This window comes from Drosophila ananassae, chromosome 3R (genome assembly GCF_017639315.1).
Source record: "Drosophila ananassae strain 14024-0371.13 chromosome 3R, ASM1763931v2, whole genome shotgun sequence".
NCBI lineage: Eukaryota > Metazoa > Arthropoda > Insecta > Diptera > Drosophilidae > Drosophila > Drosophila ananassae.
This window is the reverse complement of record NC_057930.1, coordinates 19,379,825-19,397,862: the sequence shown is the minus strand read 5'-3', so window position 1 is coordinate 19,397,862 and position 18,038 is coordinate 19,379,825. Positions and strand designations below refer to the sequence as shown.

The 18,038-nt window shown below is 42.3% G+C and overlaps 2 protein-coding genes across 5 annotated transcripts in view; both read right to left on the bottom strand.

Moving 5' to 3' along the window:
• LOC6497245 (cytohesin-1) overlaps window positions 1-11,120 on the bottom strand; it is a 28,525-nt gene extending 17,405 nt beyond the window's left edge. The window contains exons 1-2 of one of the 4 annotated variants that reach the window (XM_001962450.4): window positions 10,850-11,120; window positions 10,130-10,203 (exon numbers count right to left, since the gene is read on the bottom strand). In XM_001962450.4, the coding sequence (XP_001962486.1) occupies window positions 10,130-10,203; window positions 10,850-10,928 (153 nt within the window). In that variant the 5' untranslated portion in view covers window positions 10,929-11,120. Of the gene's footprint in view, window positions 1-5,975; window positions 6,499-8,772; window positions 8,921-10,129; window positions 10,204-10,849 lie in introns of those variants that run through there. The other 3 variants (XM_014906092.3, XM_014906093.3, XR_006507541.1) reach the window with 3 other exon arrangements.
• Window positions 11,121-11,727: 607 nt separating this feature from the next.
• LOC6497244 lies at window positions 11,728-16,807 on the bottom strand. Its single transcript, XM_001962451.4, has 3 exons — window positions 16,666-16,807; window positions 14,724-14,856; window positions 11,728-12,734 (listed from the first exon to the last, which is right to left on the bottom strand). The coding sequence occupies exons 2-3, from the start codon at window positions 14,854-14,856 to the stop codon at window positions 12,172-12,174; spliced, it is 696 nt and encodes a 231-aa protein (XP_001962487.1). The 5' UTR covers window positions 16,666-16,807; the 3' UTR covers window positions 11,728-12,171.
• Between the last annotated feature and the right edge of the window lie 1,231 nt (window positions 16,808-18,038).

Here is an 18,038-nt window from a genome sequence, read left to right as displayed (position 1 = left end):
ACAAACATCCAATCCAATCCGACCGGCGATAAGTGAACTGCATGTCGAGATATTAGCGGTTCCTAAAGTGCCATAAACTGGGCTACTCGCAGAGCACTTGGATTGCAACATGGGCGGAAGTTGACACAGTGCCAGCACTCCACTCACTGCAAGGAGTAAGTGGAACAGAGGCCGTTCATTGTAATCGGGGCTGGCAGAGGGGCTGCCCAGTGAGTCTCTTAAGCCTCTCCTTGGCCCTCGCTTGACCTTTGACTGAACCAACTACTTGAACTTCGATTTGGGAATTGTTGTTCGCCAATAAAGCACCTTAATTGCTTTATTCAATTTTTGTCAATTCGACAAACACTTTGGAACTAGCGTATAATAAACAACCAAACAATGTTGAACACAACAAGCGTTGAAAACAGCCACAAAAAATGGCAAAAAAAAGAGCAAATTCCATGGTGTGTTTGTGTTGTGGGGAAAAAAACAACAAAAATTGCAATAAATTAATTTAATGGCAACGAAAACAAACAGTCGGTATAACCAGAAACCCAACAACAAACATCAACTGTGACAACAAGACTGCTTTAATTGCCTACAAAGGCCCAGGGACAGAGGTTCAGGCCGTCTGTTTCAATTTTCACTGCCACTGGAACTGCCACTCTGGCAGACTATGATCTTCCAGCATTCCAAGATGAGAACTAAGACATCACAAGGACGAGTCTGGCCCGGCCAAAGGGTTAGGCCAAACGCTAGTATTTGTGTTTATATTGGTTTCTGTTTCTGTTTCAGTTTCAGTTTCTATTTATTTTATAGTTCTCCGGCATCTCTCATATGCGCATTTGAAATTCGAACCCTTAGCTAGCGCCATATGCATGCAAAATATTCAAACGGAATGGGTTTTCCTTTCCAATAGCCCCCGTTCCGACAACCTTTTGGTGTTTTGGTGTGTGGCACGCGAAAGGAAGTCGACTCGAATGTAATAAAATTGCTTTTGCTATCGGTTTTGTCGGAATAATTACCATTTTCCACCGCCTGCCAGCAGCTGTCTGAAAGCGGGGGAGGTGGCCCAGGCCAGGCCCTCGATCGAAACCCTTAGGCCCATATGGTCTACTACTTTGTCTGGCTTTTCTTCCAAATTATACTAAATATTAAATGAGATTCATAGTTTAAGTGCCAGAAACTTTACAGTTTCCAGTATGAGTTTCAGTAAACTAAAATGAGTCATGGCCGCCCTCTAACTTGCAATATTACATCGATAGTGCTTCCCTCCCTTTATTACAACATTATATTTTCTGAATTTTATGTTCGGCAGTTGCATTTCATTTTCAGATAGTGCACCACCACCATCACCACCACCCACTGGCTTGTATGGCAGACAAGGCAATTAGCTGGGATCTGCCCTTCAAAATAGGGAGAGTGGTGTTACATGGCGCACTTTTATTGTCTGGCCAAGTCGAGGCATAAGTGCATGTATAGAGTGTATATGCCACAAAGTATATATCTGTGCGTATTGCTAAAGTCATGCATTTGGATTTGGAGAGAGGGTGCCAGGTGCCCTGGCTCTTGGGGGACTGAAGGTAAACAGGACGGAGACGGACTCGGTTACGTGCCGTGTCCGGGGGCTATTAAATTAATTATGCCGCTTTAATGGCTTCTGCTGACTCTTTCTATTTCTCATAGATTTATGAAACGAGGAGGCCCTGCCAGATAGGCCCTAGTAGCTTCTCCTTTTAATTGTTTTTATCATGAAGTAACCTCAAATAGGGTCTAGGGCTCTTATTAACGACACAGTTCCCCTGAAAAATACTTCATAACTCATTAAGACATTAATCTGAAAAAGGTGTGCCATAAAGCCTCTACTGATGGGGTTTGCAATGAGTTCTATACTTGTTCCGGGTAATCAAATAATTGCTGATATTTACACGTTTGCTAATTGTCTATCTCGAATGCATTTGGTGTGTTTGTGATTTGTGGAGCGTGCACTATCGTACGAGGCGCAAACTGCTCTGTTTACACTCGTATAATTCGTGTTTGTGGCGCACTTCACCAGTGGCAGTCTCTCCCCACAACCCACTAAGTCTCCAAGTGCAATCATCAATGCAATCTCATTCGGCGGCGCCTCTATTGCTTCGAAAAATCCATATTGCGCAGCATCTGTGAAGGGAAATCGAACACATTTTGACGCCTTTTGCTGTGAATTGCTTTTTGTTTTGATGCCAGTTTTGGCGGGCCAGTAGTAAGTAGCACAACTGGCCAAGTTCACACTGTACTGAGTCTCATTGGCAGAATGGCTGAAATTATGAAACACAAAACTGGAAAAACAATCAAATTACACACGAGACCTGCGTTCTAAATACAATGTGTGTCGTGACTTTTTGGCGGTTCAGTCTCAGTAATTGCCAAGAGAAACTATTAAGTTTCCTTCCAAAAGTTGCTGGTTTGTGCAAAATTTATATCACTTGCTTGACGGGCCTCGAAGGCAAAGTCTGTTTGAAATTACACCTCATTGGCAAGGGTTTCACATTCGCAATGTCTTCCAAAATAAGGCGAGGAAGTGAAATTGGCCTCGTTGGGGTTTAGATCTAATTGCCAGTATGGGAAACGAAGAAAAGGGCCATCTTAGGTTTCATTTTAATCTCTAGTCCAGTTGTTTTCTATCCTAAACCCTCACTTTAAGTTCAAACTTCAACAAAACCATTTAGTCTGGACAGGAAGTGCTGCGGTTACCAATAATCGCTGCCCTTTTCGCACCTGTCGATGATCAAGTTCCGCCCTTTTACGTCGATTTGGCCAAGGTGACTGGCGTCTAACCACACGTGGCCAACACTGCGCCGGCTAATGGACATTTTAGAAAAAGAGGCCACAGGGTGGGGTCCTGCGACTGCAACTGCAACTGACTGCCGAGCATTTGCATTAAATGTTAATGGCAAAATGCAATTATTTTCGCACATGCAAGCCACTCAACGACCCGGCACGGCACGCGTTGCGCATGTTTGTTGACAATTAATGCAGGTTTTCCTTGCCCCAACTGGCTGCAGTTTCCACAAACACACACACCTATTTATACAAATATGCCGGGGCATGCATATACTATCTGTAGCAGGGCGGTGGCCAGTCTAAAAATGGCCTGTGCCCGTGCTGTTTGTCTGAGCCCATTTCGCATTAATTTCCGCATAACTCTGACAAGCCCGCGAATGCATTTGTCGACTCCCCCGAGACAAGCTCCAAGCCGAAAAAAAAAACTATAAAAACTTGACTTCGGTCGAATGGTCAGCAATCTGAGGGAAATTCTGGCACAGGTTAGCCCCTTGGTGGGGTCAGCAGTAACTTAAATGAACGCATCCGCTGTGGCGACACAACAAAAAAATATGTACATATATATTCCAATCATGCAGCAGTTTGCCCTCCGATGCACTGAACTCTTCTGAAATATTCTTTTCTGGCTGCTGTGGCTGTGGCTGCCTCTCCATCATCATCATCATCATCGTCGCCATCGTCGCCGAGCGAGCACCCGACTTGATTATGGGTGTAGTCTCGCGCGGTTGGTCCGGGTGGCACTTTGATGTTGTTTTAGTGGCTTCTTTGGTACTACTCCCCTAGTTCCCCTCATCCGTTCCCCTATCTCTGCCAGAGGTTATTATCCCCTGATTAACCGCAATTGCTGATGCTGCTGCTTTTCTTTATTTTCCATTGTTTGCATCATCAAGCTTGTTGCAATATCTTGTGTCTGATGCCTGGCTGACTCCATAAAGTCGCCAACAATCGGACTTTCCCTTGGCCAAGTCTTGGGATGTGGCTGATTTGGGTTTTCTAAGAGACTATCACCATCCCAGCTAGGTCTGATTCTACTCCAAAGGCCTGCCTTCAATTTTGCAAATTCCAGTAGATTAGATATCGAGATAATCTCCTTATTTTCCATTTAAATCTATAGATTAGATTGTCAAAGACTGCCGGAATTCTGGCTCACAATTGTTGTCTAAGGACTTCTTTGAGTACAAAGGACTTAAAGAACGAATACCAATTGCGAGTCAGTTTTAATCAAATAACATTTCGAGTGGCTCTTCAGGCAACAAAAAGTACCAAACTTGTCACCCAACGAAAGGCGGAGTGAAAGCAATAAAAGAGCAAACGAAACGCATAATTCCAGTGTCAGGCCAAGTGGCAGTGGCAAGTATTGATTTTTGTTCGTCTTTTATTTGCCGAAACTCAAAAATACACACTCTGTGGTGTACAATGCACCGCCATTCCAGGCCACTTTGGGGCCAAGTGTGCTATGGAATTGACTGTCACTACACGCTAAAAAATGGATTTATTTCTTAAAAATATTTTACAAAAAGAGTTAATATGGTTAAGAGATACTGTGGGATATTTTTTAAATTTTTTCCAAGTGCACCTGTGCCGAGTCAACACTGTAGAGTGGCCCAAAACAGCAACGAACTGGCAGCGCGCGCCATTTGCATTCTTGGCACCATCATCAGCGCGAGAAGAAGGCGCAATGTTGGCAGCACTCGCCTGGCCTTTCATCCTCATCCTCCTGGCCCTCTCCTGGCAGCCCCTTCTACAGCAGTTCCGCTTCCCTAGTTGACTTGTAGTTCTGTGTGTTTTTGGCATGTTTCATTGGCAGGCGCGCTTTTTCTGCTTAAAATATGCAGAAAAAGTCACACCGCGCCGCGCAGCAGGTGGACGGGGCGCTATTTCAGAATAAAGTGGAGCCGGAGTCGGAGTCGGAGTCGGAGTCGGGAGTCGCGTTAAGTGAGTTACCACACACCCATTTTTCAATTGCTTTCGTATGGCAATTGCGGCTGTTGTGTTTATTGTTCTTTCGTCTTGGTCTGATAAAAAATTCCACCGCCAAGCCACCGCAAATAATGGCAACAGGAAAAGGACCTGGAATCGGGAGCAGAAAGTTGTCAAAGTGCTGCAATGGCGTGCCAACTTATTCTTCTCCTCTATTTTTTTTTTTGCAGTAAACTCGGTTCAAATTTATTTCAAAGGGAACTTTGGTGCTTTGGCGAATTACACAGAGGCCCAAAAAATAAAAGCAGTTTAGTGGCTGCCACATGCGGTGGTCTGAAGGTTAGAATTGGTCGGACGGACATGCTCTGTCTGAATGCTCGCCCAGCTGTGGCTCGACCTTTTTTCTCGACCCACGGCATGATTTCTATCGAAAATGTTTCATCCTTTTCTATTTTTTTGGCAAATACAGCAGGGGGATGTTGTTGGCCTGGTCGGGGTATAAAATTTATCTACTATTTGCTTTATTTATGGCAAAAAGTTGATTGTTTCCCAAAGCTAAACGATTATTAGATGGGGTTTGCAGAGGAGAGTGGGAAGGTATATTGGTTGGGTAATCTGTCACCCAAAAAAAAGGTCAAAAATAGATGGTTGCAGCTATTTTCAAAAAATAATAAAGCCCTAAAAAACAATTCTCGATTGGATTATTCTGTATTTTTTTCCACCTGCCTGCTTCCAAAGTGCCGAATCAAGCAAATCAATAAAACAAAACACACTTTCATTAATTATTTTCTCAAAACAATCAACAGCCACCTCATAAAAATGTATTTCTCTGCCAATTGCAATCTTCTAAAAAAAAAAACACGAAAAGCGTGTCCATAAATGTTTATTTTTTATTACTCATATGGCCATTTAAACAAATAAGAAACTGGAAGGAATTCGAAAATCGAGAAACCGGCTGGCGTCAGAGCGGGGAAAAAAACAAACAATATTGATCATTTAAGCAAAGTCTGAAAAATATTGATAAAGGTAAATAGGTGGCTGACGTCACGGATTGCAGTAACTTTTTATCAGTTCGGAGAAGAGTAAAAAATAAACGTATTATTCAACGCTGACTATTAGCAACCAGTCGAACTGAGAATGTCTATTTTTAAGTTTCATTAAGGAGAAAAAATGACGTGGGTCGTACTTGTAAATTGCTTGACACAAAAGATAGATATGGAGCGGGAACAATCGGAATTCATTTTAATATTTACTTGGAATATTCCGATGAATCAAATGGCTGCTGATTTCCTCTCAGCTGGCTGGTCTTCCTTGCGATTTCTGCTTGATATTCCCTCTATAACTTTGGCACTATCAACCCACACTAGCTCACTGGTTTAATTGATAAGCCGACACCTTATCAGCGCAATTCTGCGGACGATTTCCAGCTTATATTTTTTTTTATATCAAGCGGCCCGAACTTAATCTTTGCACATGGCCAGCATAAACAAAGCAAACTATATTTGAAATCTCTTTTTTTTTTGCAGTTACTTTCTCGCCACAAAAATAAACAAATATTTCATTCCACTTCTTGTATTTTTGTTAAATTTTTTGGCACTCGATGAAGCGGGAAGAATGCGAACGAAACAAGCACACAAGCGCAACAAATTTTATTTTGTCTTTCAGTTTTTAAAATTCCGCTCCGAATAGTCCGTAGTCCGTATCCGCGTATCCGTCACCTCATGTTTGGGTTCTCCGATTCAAACTGAAAGATACTCGCACTGAAAGATACAAATACCGAAAAAATACCAGACTGAGTATCCGACGAGCGCTCTCGGCAGCCGAGAGAGACACGAACGGAGCGAACAGCTGACTGCCTTTGCCCAACAAGTGGCTTTAAGAGAGAGCTTCTCTCTTAGCCACACTCTTGGCGGTTAAAGGGTCGTTGCTTTTTGAATTCCAAGCTTGAACTTTGAGCCATTTATGTAGTCACAGCCCAGGTGTATCATGTTTTATCACCAGGGGATTAATTGCAGCTTGCTTCAGGTTGATCGACACGCAACTGCAACTATTTTTGCAACATGGCAGCAACCTTCTATTGTATTTAATATTACTTTTAGAAGCCTGGCTTTTTAGTAATGGCTTATAATGTATAACGCTTCTCATTAAACATGTCGCAAACTTTGCAATGAAACATTGTCCTGCCAGGAAGTGATTATCATTTGTCGGATCCTGTTTTTGCATAAAACACATGAAATTGAAACACGTGAGAGCTAAGCGAAGCCATTTGCATGCAGACGCCATAAACTGCACTGGTTTCCCAGACCACCCACTATTATTCCCGGCTACTCACTCCACTCCACTCCACCACTTCCATTTGCGTTTGCTGGCTGACTTCGATTAGTTTCCCTCGCCATTGTTTTGGGGCGGCTGGTGGTGAAATAAAAGCTTCGGATGGCAAAGGACGACCAGCAGTAATGGCCAGTGCAATGGCCATTGTTAGTCCCCAGCCCTGTCCCAGCCGTCCTCCTGTTGTTCGTCCTGTTTGTCCGCAACCTCAAAGCAGACATCGTAAATCAAAGAACAAATTTGCACTTCAAGTGCGCTTTCAATAAGTTTGCTCCTTGGGACGCTGTTGTTGTGCCAAGTTGTTGTTTATGTTGCTCATTTTGTTGCCTTCATAAATCATCATTTAAAGCGACAAAGTGCAGACTATTCCAAACAACTTAATAAACAGAACAAAGAAAATAACAAAACTTTTCTATTAGCATTTTAAAATGCAAGAGTATCCGATGACTAACCATTCGTACAATCTCTTAAGACCAGAGGGAGCCCAGCTGCTCATCCTAACAAGGCGTGATTTGCAAAAGCAGAGCTGAATCTTATCAGCAATGCGAAGCGAACGGATACAGATACAGATACCAGCCGCCCGCCGAAATATGCAGGCGCAACGAATCGCAGTTGTGAGTTTGAGGGCACCAGGGTGGGAAATACCTATAAAACATACTTTGATAACTGCGAGTACGTCAGGCATGATTCATTCATATCAATAAATGTGTTTAATATTTGCTGTAGGCAGGCCGGATGGCTAATTGCTGAGATATTCTAGAGAAATTACACCGGAAGGGGCCCACTCGCAGATAGTGGCATAACTATAACAGATAACTTGCACTATTTGTGCCAGGGACTCGCATACTAGGCTATTACTAATCTCTTAGATCCAGTAGGGCTTCTAAGAAATAATTAGATAACTTTATAGATACTTTATTCCAATATTTATTTTCTGATCTAGTAAGTGTGCCCATAAAGCAAGCCACCACTGTTGTTTAGCTGGGACAAGTTTAAAATAATTTAAAGCATACTTTTGGGCCGAACCAATTGGTGAGGGGTGAGTTTTTAGCTATTTTCTAGCTAGAATCTATGGAAATATATTTGTTTTCCCAAAATTTCACTTAAAATTTATTGCCGCTGCAAACAAAGCGAATTCAACACCGCGAAATAACTTAACCCAAACGCTGAACTCAGCTAATTGCCGAAAAATTGAAACCAAACCCCGAACCCCTGGAATCAGGAGCCGGCAGCGAATAAAGAGGGACGAGGTCTGGTAATTTATGCATTGCGGTAAAGGGCAGCCAGCCAGGTAGGGCAGCGGGAGAGGATCCTAGGTGTCAATTGCCCCGCCAGGTAGAAATAATAAACTGAAATGGGTCGGAGAGTGAGGGAAGAGCCAGCCAGAAATGCAACCCAAATTATGCGTAATAAGCCGCGGCTCAAATTTTGCGGAACAAGCCAAAAATTTTGTGGAAAAGGGAGTACAGGAGCAGTTTATTGTGCAAAGGATAAGTGTTTTTTTCGCAGAGGTACTCTGCGATATTTCAACCAAACAGTAATCAGAAACCTAGACCCACTTAAAGCCCTATCAAATAATTAAAACCCATTGGCTTTGCGGACTTCTCGTATCAGAACGATAAGCCTTCCTAACCTTCTCAACAATTTCTAGATTATTTCGCACTTTTTCATTCACAAAACATTGTTATCTTCGAGTGATTCACATTCCGACTTGATACTTACTTTGGGTTTAGTTTTGTTTACAATCTTACGGAATAGGAACTTGTACATAGTATCAAGACACTTTATATCGAGAAATCACGTTTATTGACACACTCACGAGAGCCAAGCCAGAAATAATAACAATAAAGAGGTTCCGCAAACAACAATATAACAATTTAACAACAAAAATCAACAAAATCAACGACCGGACGACCGAGGATCGTAGTAGAACTCGAATTCCTACTCCCGCGAAACGTCACTGATGACTAACGCGAGCGAGGAGGAGGCCCGCGGAAAAATATCAGAGATATCATAGAGAGGAAATAGAATGTCCAGCATGTGCTCAGAAAACAGGAGCGAACTCAGGTAGGCAGGTAGGACCCTGATGGTTTAGGTTTAGGAACAAATGAACAAACAAACGCCACTCGAGATTAGTGTTTTAAGATTTTAAAACATCTGTAAATGTGTTTTAAGAATAATATTTTTATGAAACTTTAGTGGGATTATCAAGACCCGAAATCCTCTCTTCCGAGTGATATATACGAATTACAGTTACTTCTTCTCAGGTTGGGGGATTTCGCGAAGCTCCCACGCTGAACCGAAAATAGAAAAAAGCGACGACACAAATGTCAACCTTAAAGTTCAAAGATGAGCTGGGTCTGGAAGTCTCCAGCCGACTCCACACTCCACAATAACTGTATTTATTTTTATTACACATTTCATTAAGCATACTTTTGTTTGATTTTAGACGAGCCAGCTGGGAATATCAATGAGGAAATCACCAATCGCTCAAAAACGCAACAAAAGCCATCTGAGACAATGGCCTGTGAACAAATTGGTCGAAGCGAAATGTGAACAAACTAATTCGGCTCCAGAACAATGACAAGACGACACTGCCGCTATAACGCTGAACAAAAAGAGGTCTCTGGGTGGAGAAGAGGCTCCGAGGCAGGTGCCCGGAGATGGCATTTTGCATGGAAGAGGTGATTCATTCTTCTCATTCTTCTTTGAGTTTAAAAATAAGTTGTAGTTTAATGGCACATATAATAGGATTTATGGATTAAACTTAATGGCTCGTAATGGAGAATCATAATTAGTGGTTTCTGGTAAGGCTAATCCAGTAATTAGGCAGAATTTCTCATTATACATTATATATTGTTCCTTTATTATAAAATTAGATTAATAAACCTCTTGATATCTCTGTTAGAACCTCATTTACATCTCTGACCTTTCTGGGTCTTGGAGCAGTAACGGCTTCAGGCCGAAGCCCATTATGTCAACTGTAAAAGCCCAGTTGGAGTCGTCTGCTTTTTTATCTCCCATTCTATGATAACAGTCGCTGGCATTTTATGCAGCAGTGTGCCACCTGGTCACTCACCTGTATTTCGAGTAAAAGTTCCTGCTTCTTGCGGCGCAGCTCAATCAGCAGTTTCTGCTGCTCCGGCGTTAGTTCTGGAAAAGCGAGAGATAATAATAATAATAATAATAATTGTTGGGGTTTGGTTCTGATCTCTTTTTTCTTTTTGTATTTTATTTATATTTTTTTCCCCCTCTTTTTGGTAATTGGAACACAACAGCAGCAACAACAACATTCCAGCATGTAAACACACCCACACATAAACACAGAGACAGTCAGACACACACACACATATATATAACACAAATAAACCTGCATAAGATGCATGCGCAGGAACGAGAAGGCAGCTGTTTGTGACGTAGCCAGAAGCCTCGCTTAATCAATAAATAATTTACGTTTATTTATGCTTCCTCGCTTGCTAGATGTTCTGTTCTGTACTGTTCTGCTGGCCACGCACAATGGGTGGCAAATTGACTTATTAGCTCTAATTCGGCACTGCGGATTAAATTAAATTCGATTGAAGGCCAGCAAATGAGAACGCACACACACACACACACTCTAACACACACGCACATATGGGGCAGAGAAACACCTTTACAAAGGTTGCTTGTTGCTTCGCCAAACTTTTGTTTGGGACTCGCCCATTTAAGTTATTCATCAGCTGGCTGAAGTTTCGGCATTAGTTGGCATTTAGCATGAACTCGAATGACTCTTTTCCCCGTATTTTCACGCCTTGTTTACCTGGCATGGAGAATTCACTGCGCCCCTTGGAAATGGCTCCATACGATCTGTTGTCGAAATTGTCCATCGCGCTAATCATTGTGGCGGCCACTGTTCACACTCACACTCACGCGGGCACAGCGCACAATCTAGTTACACATTACACGCCAAAAGTTTCCTATTTTACGGGCGCTTTCATTGAACAATCACTAGCGAGATTTTAATAAACAAAAAATTCCAAAGATTCTATCGCCATTTTCCTTCCATAGTGATGGTACATCTCAGCGATAGATGATTTATCGATGCTTCGATAACATTCAAAGCGCCATCTACAGGACAGAGGGAGAAACTTATTAAGGGAAATTATCGATATAATTTAGAATCCACTGTCCCCCTAACTGGCAACATTGGACAATTGGCGGGATTTGCAAATTGGTAATGTTGGAAAATCAGAAAACTGTATTATTGCTTCTCTTATTAAGAATAAATTGAATGTTGGTGGATTTATTTGTAAATAATAGCTAAAACTATCAACCAGCAACTTGCAACCTTGCAACTTGCAACATTATTTTGACACTCACACGCCATCGGTTTGTCTGGGAATCCCATATAGTTATTAAATTATTTTATTTTAATATTTAATTAGTATATAATAAGATAATTTTTATTAATGTCAACCTTGTGCCTTAAATTTGCATATAAAATTGTTCACTTATATGCAAATGTTGCAGATTTTTTGCCCTTTTCCGTGACTTATTCAGAAACAACTATTGGCTTGTTTTAAAAATGTATCCCATATTCATAAAAACACAACTAATCAGTTAAAATCAATATAAAAACATAATTTGAAGCCCTCCCCACTTTAATGTAAAAGAACCTCCAATAAAAACCATTTAAAATTGATTTTTTTTTATGGTATCTTTATAAAAATTTTATTGAATCTCTTTGTGGGAAAAACGTGAGTGTCTCAAACAAAATACTAAAGAGATTCTCCGAATTTGTTGCAATTGAGGATTGCTTATAAATATTCAAGTTTTTGTCGGGAAACGACTCAATTGATTACAACGGAATGAAATTCTACGCGTAAAATTGGCAGTTTCAAGATAGAGATAGAGAGGAGGTGTGACTGGGTGCTGGGGTGTGTAGTGTGATGACAGTATCAGTGATCAGTATTATAGGTGATACGGTAAGATCGGGGATTTGTAAATTCTAAAGTCTATTTGTCTTGCTTTCTTCCGTTTTCGTCGTACACATACAAACAAAAATTATACAAAAACTCGTTTAAGGAATATTATAATAAGTAGCTTTAAAATTAGGCAAACAGCGAACGCCCCGTGAGCCGCTTATAGACGGATTCCGGGATTCGTGGCCGCCACATAGCGCAGCAGCTCCTCGTTGTCCTCGCAGATGACGGGCTTCTCGTGGTAGCAGGCAACGTCGTGCCAGGCGATGCCATCGTTGTACACGTTGTTCAGGACGGACAGGCACTGCTCCTTGGTCTGGTTAATGTCGTATTCAGCGTTGTCGGGCTGTGGGCGCTTCTTGTGTCCGGTCTGGGACCAGGGGTTGTAGCCCCATCCCTGAGGAATGCGGTTGGTGGCCTGGATCTTCTCGCGGGTTGCGGACCAGAACCATCCGTACACGTTCTTGGGCTCCAGATCGGGACGGTTCTCGCAGCCAGCGAAATCGCAGATGCGACCGGCGGTCCAGATGTAGGGCACATCGTTCTGCTGGATGACACGGAAGATCAGGTTGTTCTTCTCTTGGGTCTCCAAGGCGACCAGATCCATGCAGTATTCGCGGCACAGGTTACGGCCATCGAGCCAGTCGACCTTCTTGTTGGCCAGGGCGGGCACGTGGGTGGTTAGGAACATGTTTTTGCCGCGATAGGAGAACTCCTTGGGACCTGGATGAAAAAGATTCAAAAGAAATCATTGATGAGTGTGTTGAACTTGCACTGGGAGAAATATTACATTTGTTGAAGTGGAAATAAGTATGGAATTATTGAAGTAACCTAATGCATTTTGGCCTGTGTGGGTGTGGTCCCCGGAAACCGGTTTGCCCTCGACTGCAGTCTCATCTTCGATGTCGTCTTTGTCCCAGTGGCAGTGCAATGTCTTGGAGCCTGCCCCATCATTGGGGGGCAAAAACAAAAACAAAAGGCAAATGCCAACGAAACTGAAAGCCAGCAGTCAAGAAAAATAAAAACTTTGCCCCGGGCCTTACACAACTTCCCCAGTGGCGGTGGCGGGTTACGCAACCGCGCCTCGCGATTTATGCAGCATGCTTCTTTTTTTCTCTTTAGTTTCTGCCCCACCGATCCACCGAGCTCCTCCTGTCCTGCTGTAGCTTTCCTTTTGTCCGTCCGTATGTCTGTCGTGGCGTCAAAAGGTTTTTATCTTGTTTTATTTGTCCGCAGAGCAACAATGGGAACCCCCGCCTGGCAGCTCCATCCTCGAACTTGTTTCACTTGAGCGCGCTGGCGCTGAAGCTGGCAGCCAGCTTCCATTTGATTAGCTGGTAGTCTTCGCTATGTGCGATATGTCCGCCCCTCGGCCACGCCCCGAAGAGGCCAAAATAAACAAAAAAATACAAGGAAAAAATAAAAGAGACTTGTTGCCACAGCTGGCACGCGTCATTAGCCGCGCTTTAAGACACTTTTGCAACTGCTTGACTCCCGTCCCCCCAGGTTTCGCGTCAAATCAGCTTAAGTCCAACATAATGGCCTTATTTGCCATTGTTTGCACATTATTATTTACTTTGCTGGCTGTCTCTTGCAATTTCCTCACATTTCTGGCCCTTTGTGTGCAGGTCAAGGCAATAACAAAATGTATATATGTGCTCGGGCCAAAGCCCATCTTGATCGCTTATTTTCCTAACAATCTATATATACTTGCATAATGATTCCTCGACCCGTTCCTCGTTTTGCGATTGGCATCTTACACAGTGACTTACACAGAAACCCGAACTCGAAACGTTTTCGAATGTTAATTATCGAGCAACTTACTGACTGACTGACTGACTGACTGCACGCCTGGGAGAGTTGTCTACAAAAGGTAATTAAGTCTGAATAGTTAATCAGGTGATTTAACTATTCGAAGACCTAAAAAAGTTGCGCTTGTATAACTGGAAATTTCTTAGAGATGAAAGATCTAAATCTCAGCCACCAAACGGCTCAAAAACTGGATATGCAACTTGGTGACGCCCCGAAAATTAAGTTGCATGCTTAACGGCCCGTTTTTTTGAATATTTTTTTTTTCCTATTTTATTCCAGTATTTGTGAGTGTGGTGCTTGTGAGTGTGAGTTAGGGTTTGTCTAATTAGCAATAACTGCAAAGTGTTCATTAGTGTACCGGATATGCAGCGATGATGCTATTGTTCAGACGTTTCACCCGTTTTGGCCCGAACTCTGGGCCCTGATGCAATCTTTGCAATCTCAGGCGATGACTTGCACCAGCAATCACCAGTAGAATAAATGAGGAAAACCCACTTCAGTCGAAACTATTTACCAGTTAACCCCCTTTAAGCGGACATTTTAAAGTTTGTATCAGAAGTTACAGAGAGAGAAACAATCTACAATCTTTTTTGATTGGAATTTTTGAAGAAAACTCACTTCCAAAAAAAGGCGGGCAAAGAAAGTGAACACCAACTATGAGCCACTATTATACCCGATGCTCACGTCAGCGACCTTCAGGTATGGTAAGCCATCCGCCCGATGTTGTGGTTACACCCACACGTCGCATTGCCAAACAATTTCAAGTGCAAACTTGGCAACCAAAGCGTTCGCCCCAACCGCTTTAAATTCTCGGCGCGTTTGTCACTTTTACTTTTCGCCATTGTACGAATGGATGATGGAAATCGGGGGGAATGAACATGATATATAATTTATACTTACGGCTGGCGCACTTGGCGGGCACGGGCAGTGAGAGGAAGCGACCAGGCTTGGTCGCTGTGGTTGTGGTGGTTCTGGCCGCATTGGCGCAGGCTGCCACCACGCAGAAAGTCGCTAACGCGAGGGTGACTTTCATCTGGAAAATAAAAGGAAACACAATTATTAAAATATTTATAAAGATGTGTGTAAGTCCGGACTTGATTGCCCGATTTGGCATGTCACATATAGACAGACAGTTACAGATACAAGATACAAATACGAGCCGAGCTACAGATATGCAAATTGTTAACACGTTGTCATTAACATAAATTTGTACACGATTATCGGGCGATAAAGAGACGCCGCGCCCTTTTGTTCGCCACCTTAAGCCATTGCGTATACGCAATTTCGTATAAATTTCCAACTCGCTGGCGATCCGAAGATCGAGATCGCTTTTTATGTCAAGGATGCGCAACCGGTTGCCCCCGGCGGCCACTGACACAGTGCCACAGTGACTACCAAACGACGACACTTGAAACTTTATTATTTTCCATTTTTATTTTCATTGTGGCGTGGCAACGTGATCAGCATGTAGCAGGCAACACTGGCATCGGCATCGGCCAGTGGATCAGCTTCAGCATCAGTTTTAGCATCGACTTCAGCACATCTCGCATTATTCATAAATAAAAATTCATTTAGCATCTGCAACACAGCAAACATGTTGATTACACAAGCGCTAGCGGGTCTGACATTAACTGGTTTTATTGACTTTTTATCGCCGTTGCTTTTCAACCGTTGCGTGTCTCTTGGCTAGAACCTTCCACGTATGCCAGTCAGCCAGCCCGCTAGCCGCTGAGCCAGTCGTTGGAAGCATTTTAATCGCCAAAAAACACCCAGTTTCCTTCCTTCTTATGCTGCTTGAAACTGTTGCATATTAATTGGATTCGATTCGGCGGCGATTGCGTGTCTGTGATATTTATCACCAGTATTTATTTGATCGCCTGCTGCGCGCTGATTTGGCAACTATAAATCATTAATGATGCCGGTTATCAGCGTTCGAATCGAATTCAATCGGTCTGGTGCCTAATTTCGGAAACAATATATTGTGAAAAGTGGTCTTCGGAGCGTGTTGGCGCTGCTTATAATTATTGATTTCATTTTCGACAGCGACATTTCCGAAGAGTGAAGAGTTCAAACGCAAAAGCAACGCAACGCCTGCCAGTCTGCCTTCATTGGGAAATATGCATTTCAATATCTGTTTTTTTGGTTACTTTGTGTTGTTTGTTTTTTTGATTTTTGTTGCGTTTTGTAATTTGTCCATCAGCGCTTTGTCCGCTTCTTGTTTCATGCATGTTAATCAATCAGTCGACGAGCTGATGATGCATTTAATTATGGTTTTACAGAGAGCTCAGTGCCCTTTAGTGCCAGTGGGCAAATTACATGCCAAGTGGGCTTTATGCATTATCGCCTGTTTCTCTTTATGGCTCTTATATTTTTTTTTTAACATTTTTTTTTTTGGTTGGGTGATGGAAAAATTCGTGTGCAGCTTGCGCAAACTGTTTTTGGTGGGAATATGTTGGAAGTTTTGAAATATTTAAGCTCTAAATGGAAATTCTTGGTGTTTTATGTAAATTCGAACAAAAGACTTAGGCGACGAACTTTGCGTCGAATGACTTAGGCAACGAACTCGTTTTCTGTTCTCTTCTGGATTCTGGTCTTGCAAGTTTCTTTTATTTTATTTTTTCAAAGTTATAGATTCCGAATCGGATAAAGGATAAACTTCCATTGCTCACAGCACTAGATTATTTATTAAAATAATTATTATTTTTTTTTCTTGTGCACTTGAGAGATTTCACTTGTAGTCCTTCGATTGTCCACACATACGGTGACGGTACGGTTTATCGGCTCGTATATGCTCGTATAGTATAGCACTGTGTATATCCTTGGACGCGGCTCTGCTTCTTACCTTTGCTTGCTTTTTTGGAATCACACTGCACAGCACGGTTTTTAGACTGTAGTCGCCGAATTGTCCAACCAGACAACCAGACGAGACCAGACGCAAACGAAAACAAAAGTCAATTGGCAGCCGCAAACTGTTTTATAGTCGAAGCCGTGCTGGCCGCCCAGCAACAACTTCTCGTGCAGCTTTGAAAAGCTGCGACGTCGACTGCCACTGCCAACGTCGACTGAGGCAGCAACAGAGGCTGCAGCCGAAGCTTTACCAGCAAAAGATACAAACAACAACAGAAACAACTATCTTAGCCAAGATGAGTTGCTCAGAACATCTTTAGACAACGACAACTTTTGTCTATAAATATTTATGTGAGCCTCGTTCTTTTTTTAACGTTTTTGTATTTTTTTTTATTTTTGTTTTTTATTTATTTACTTTTTATTTAAAGCAACTTCTCGAGCGGGCTATTGTTCGGGCTAAAACTGTAGTTTGATAATTTTTATAGCCACAGATCCATTAAGTAGTTGTTGGTCGAGTGCCAGGCACTAGAAACTCGAGCTCCAAGATTTTGTGATATTTCGAAATGTATTTATGCAAACACTTTGGATCGCCTCGCTGGCATCCATCTCCGGCATGCTTCATATATCAATTTTGTTTGAGTGTTTGTGTTGTTTTTGGACTTTTGTTTTTGTTTTTGTTATTGTTGTTTTGTTTTCTTCATCGTAGGCCTTGATCTTGAAAAGCCTTTCGAAATGCCATTAAAGAGCCGATGATTTGGCTTCTTTTGCGGCTTCCGCGCTCAGCCCCACGCACGCGTTGAATTGCCAAAAGCGGTTCGATGGGTTTCGTCTTCTGTTATTTACAACACCAACTCTTCTGTTTCTGTTTTTAATTGCCATGTGAATGAACTGGCAGGGGGAAAGGATCGAACAAAATCGATTGGGGATCGTGTGGGATCCATAGCTCATCGCACCCGCACCCCGACTTTGATTTGGGGTGCTTGGCGGTGCCAGCCGGATCTGGATCTTGGGAGATTGTTCTGAAAAAGTTTTATGCTTGCTTTTTATTTTCGCTTATAAATATATGCAAATTGATCTCTTGATTATGTAATTTATTTAGTGTGATTTTAATTCGAGATGGTGTGTGTGTGTGCGAGTGAATGTGAATCCCAAAAATAATAAAAAAAGAAGGCAAGAAAATCTCTCGCAATGCGTCATTAGCAGGGCAGGTTCAAGTCGCTAATCCTGTTTAATTGTCGTCATCAACTTGACATTTGGACTGGATGTGAACCCGTGACACTTGGATAGCTCAAATGTTTAACCTCACAACTCTGTTGACTCGAATGTTAGTTTCATTTTATTTTTTTGTAACATATTTTATCGTTTTGT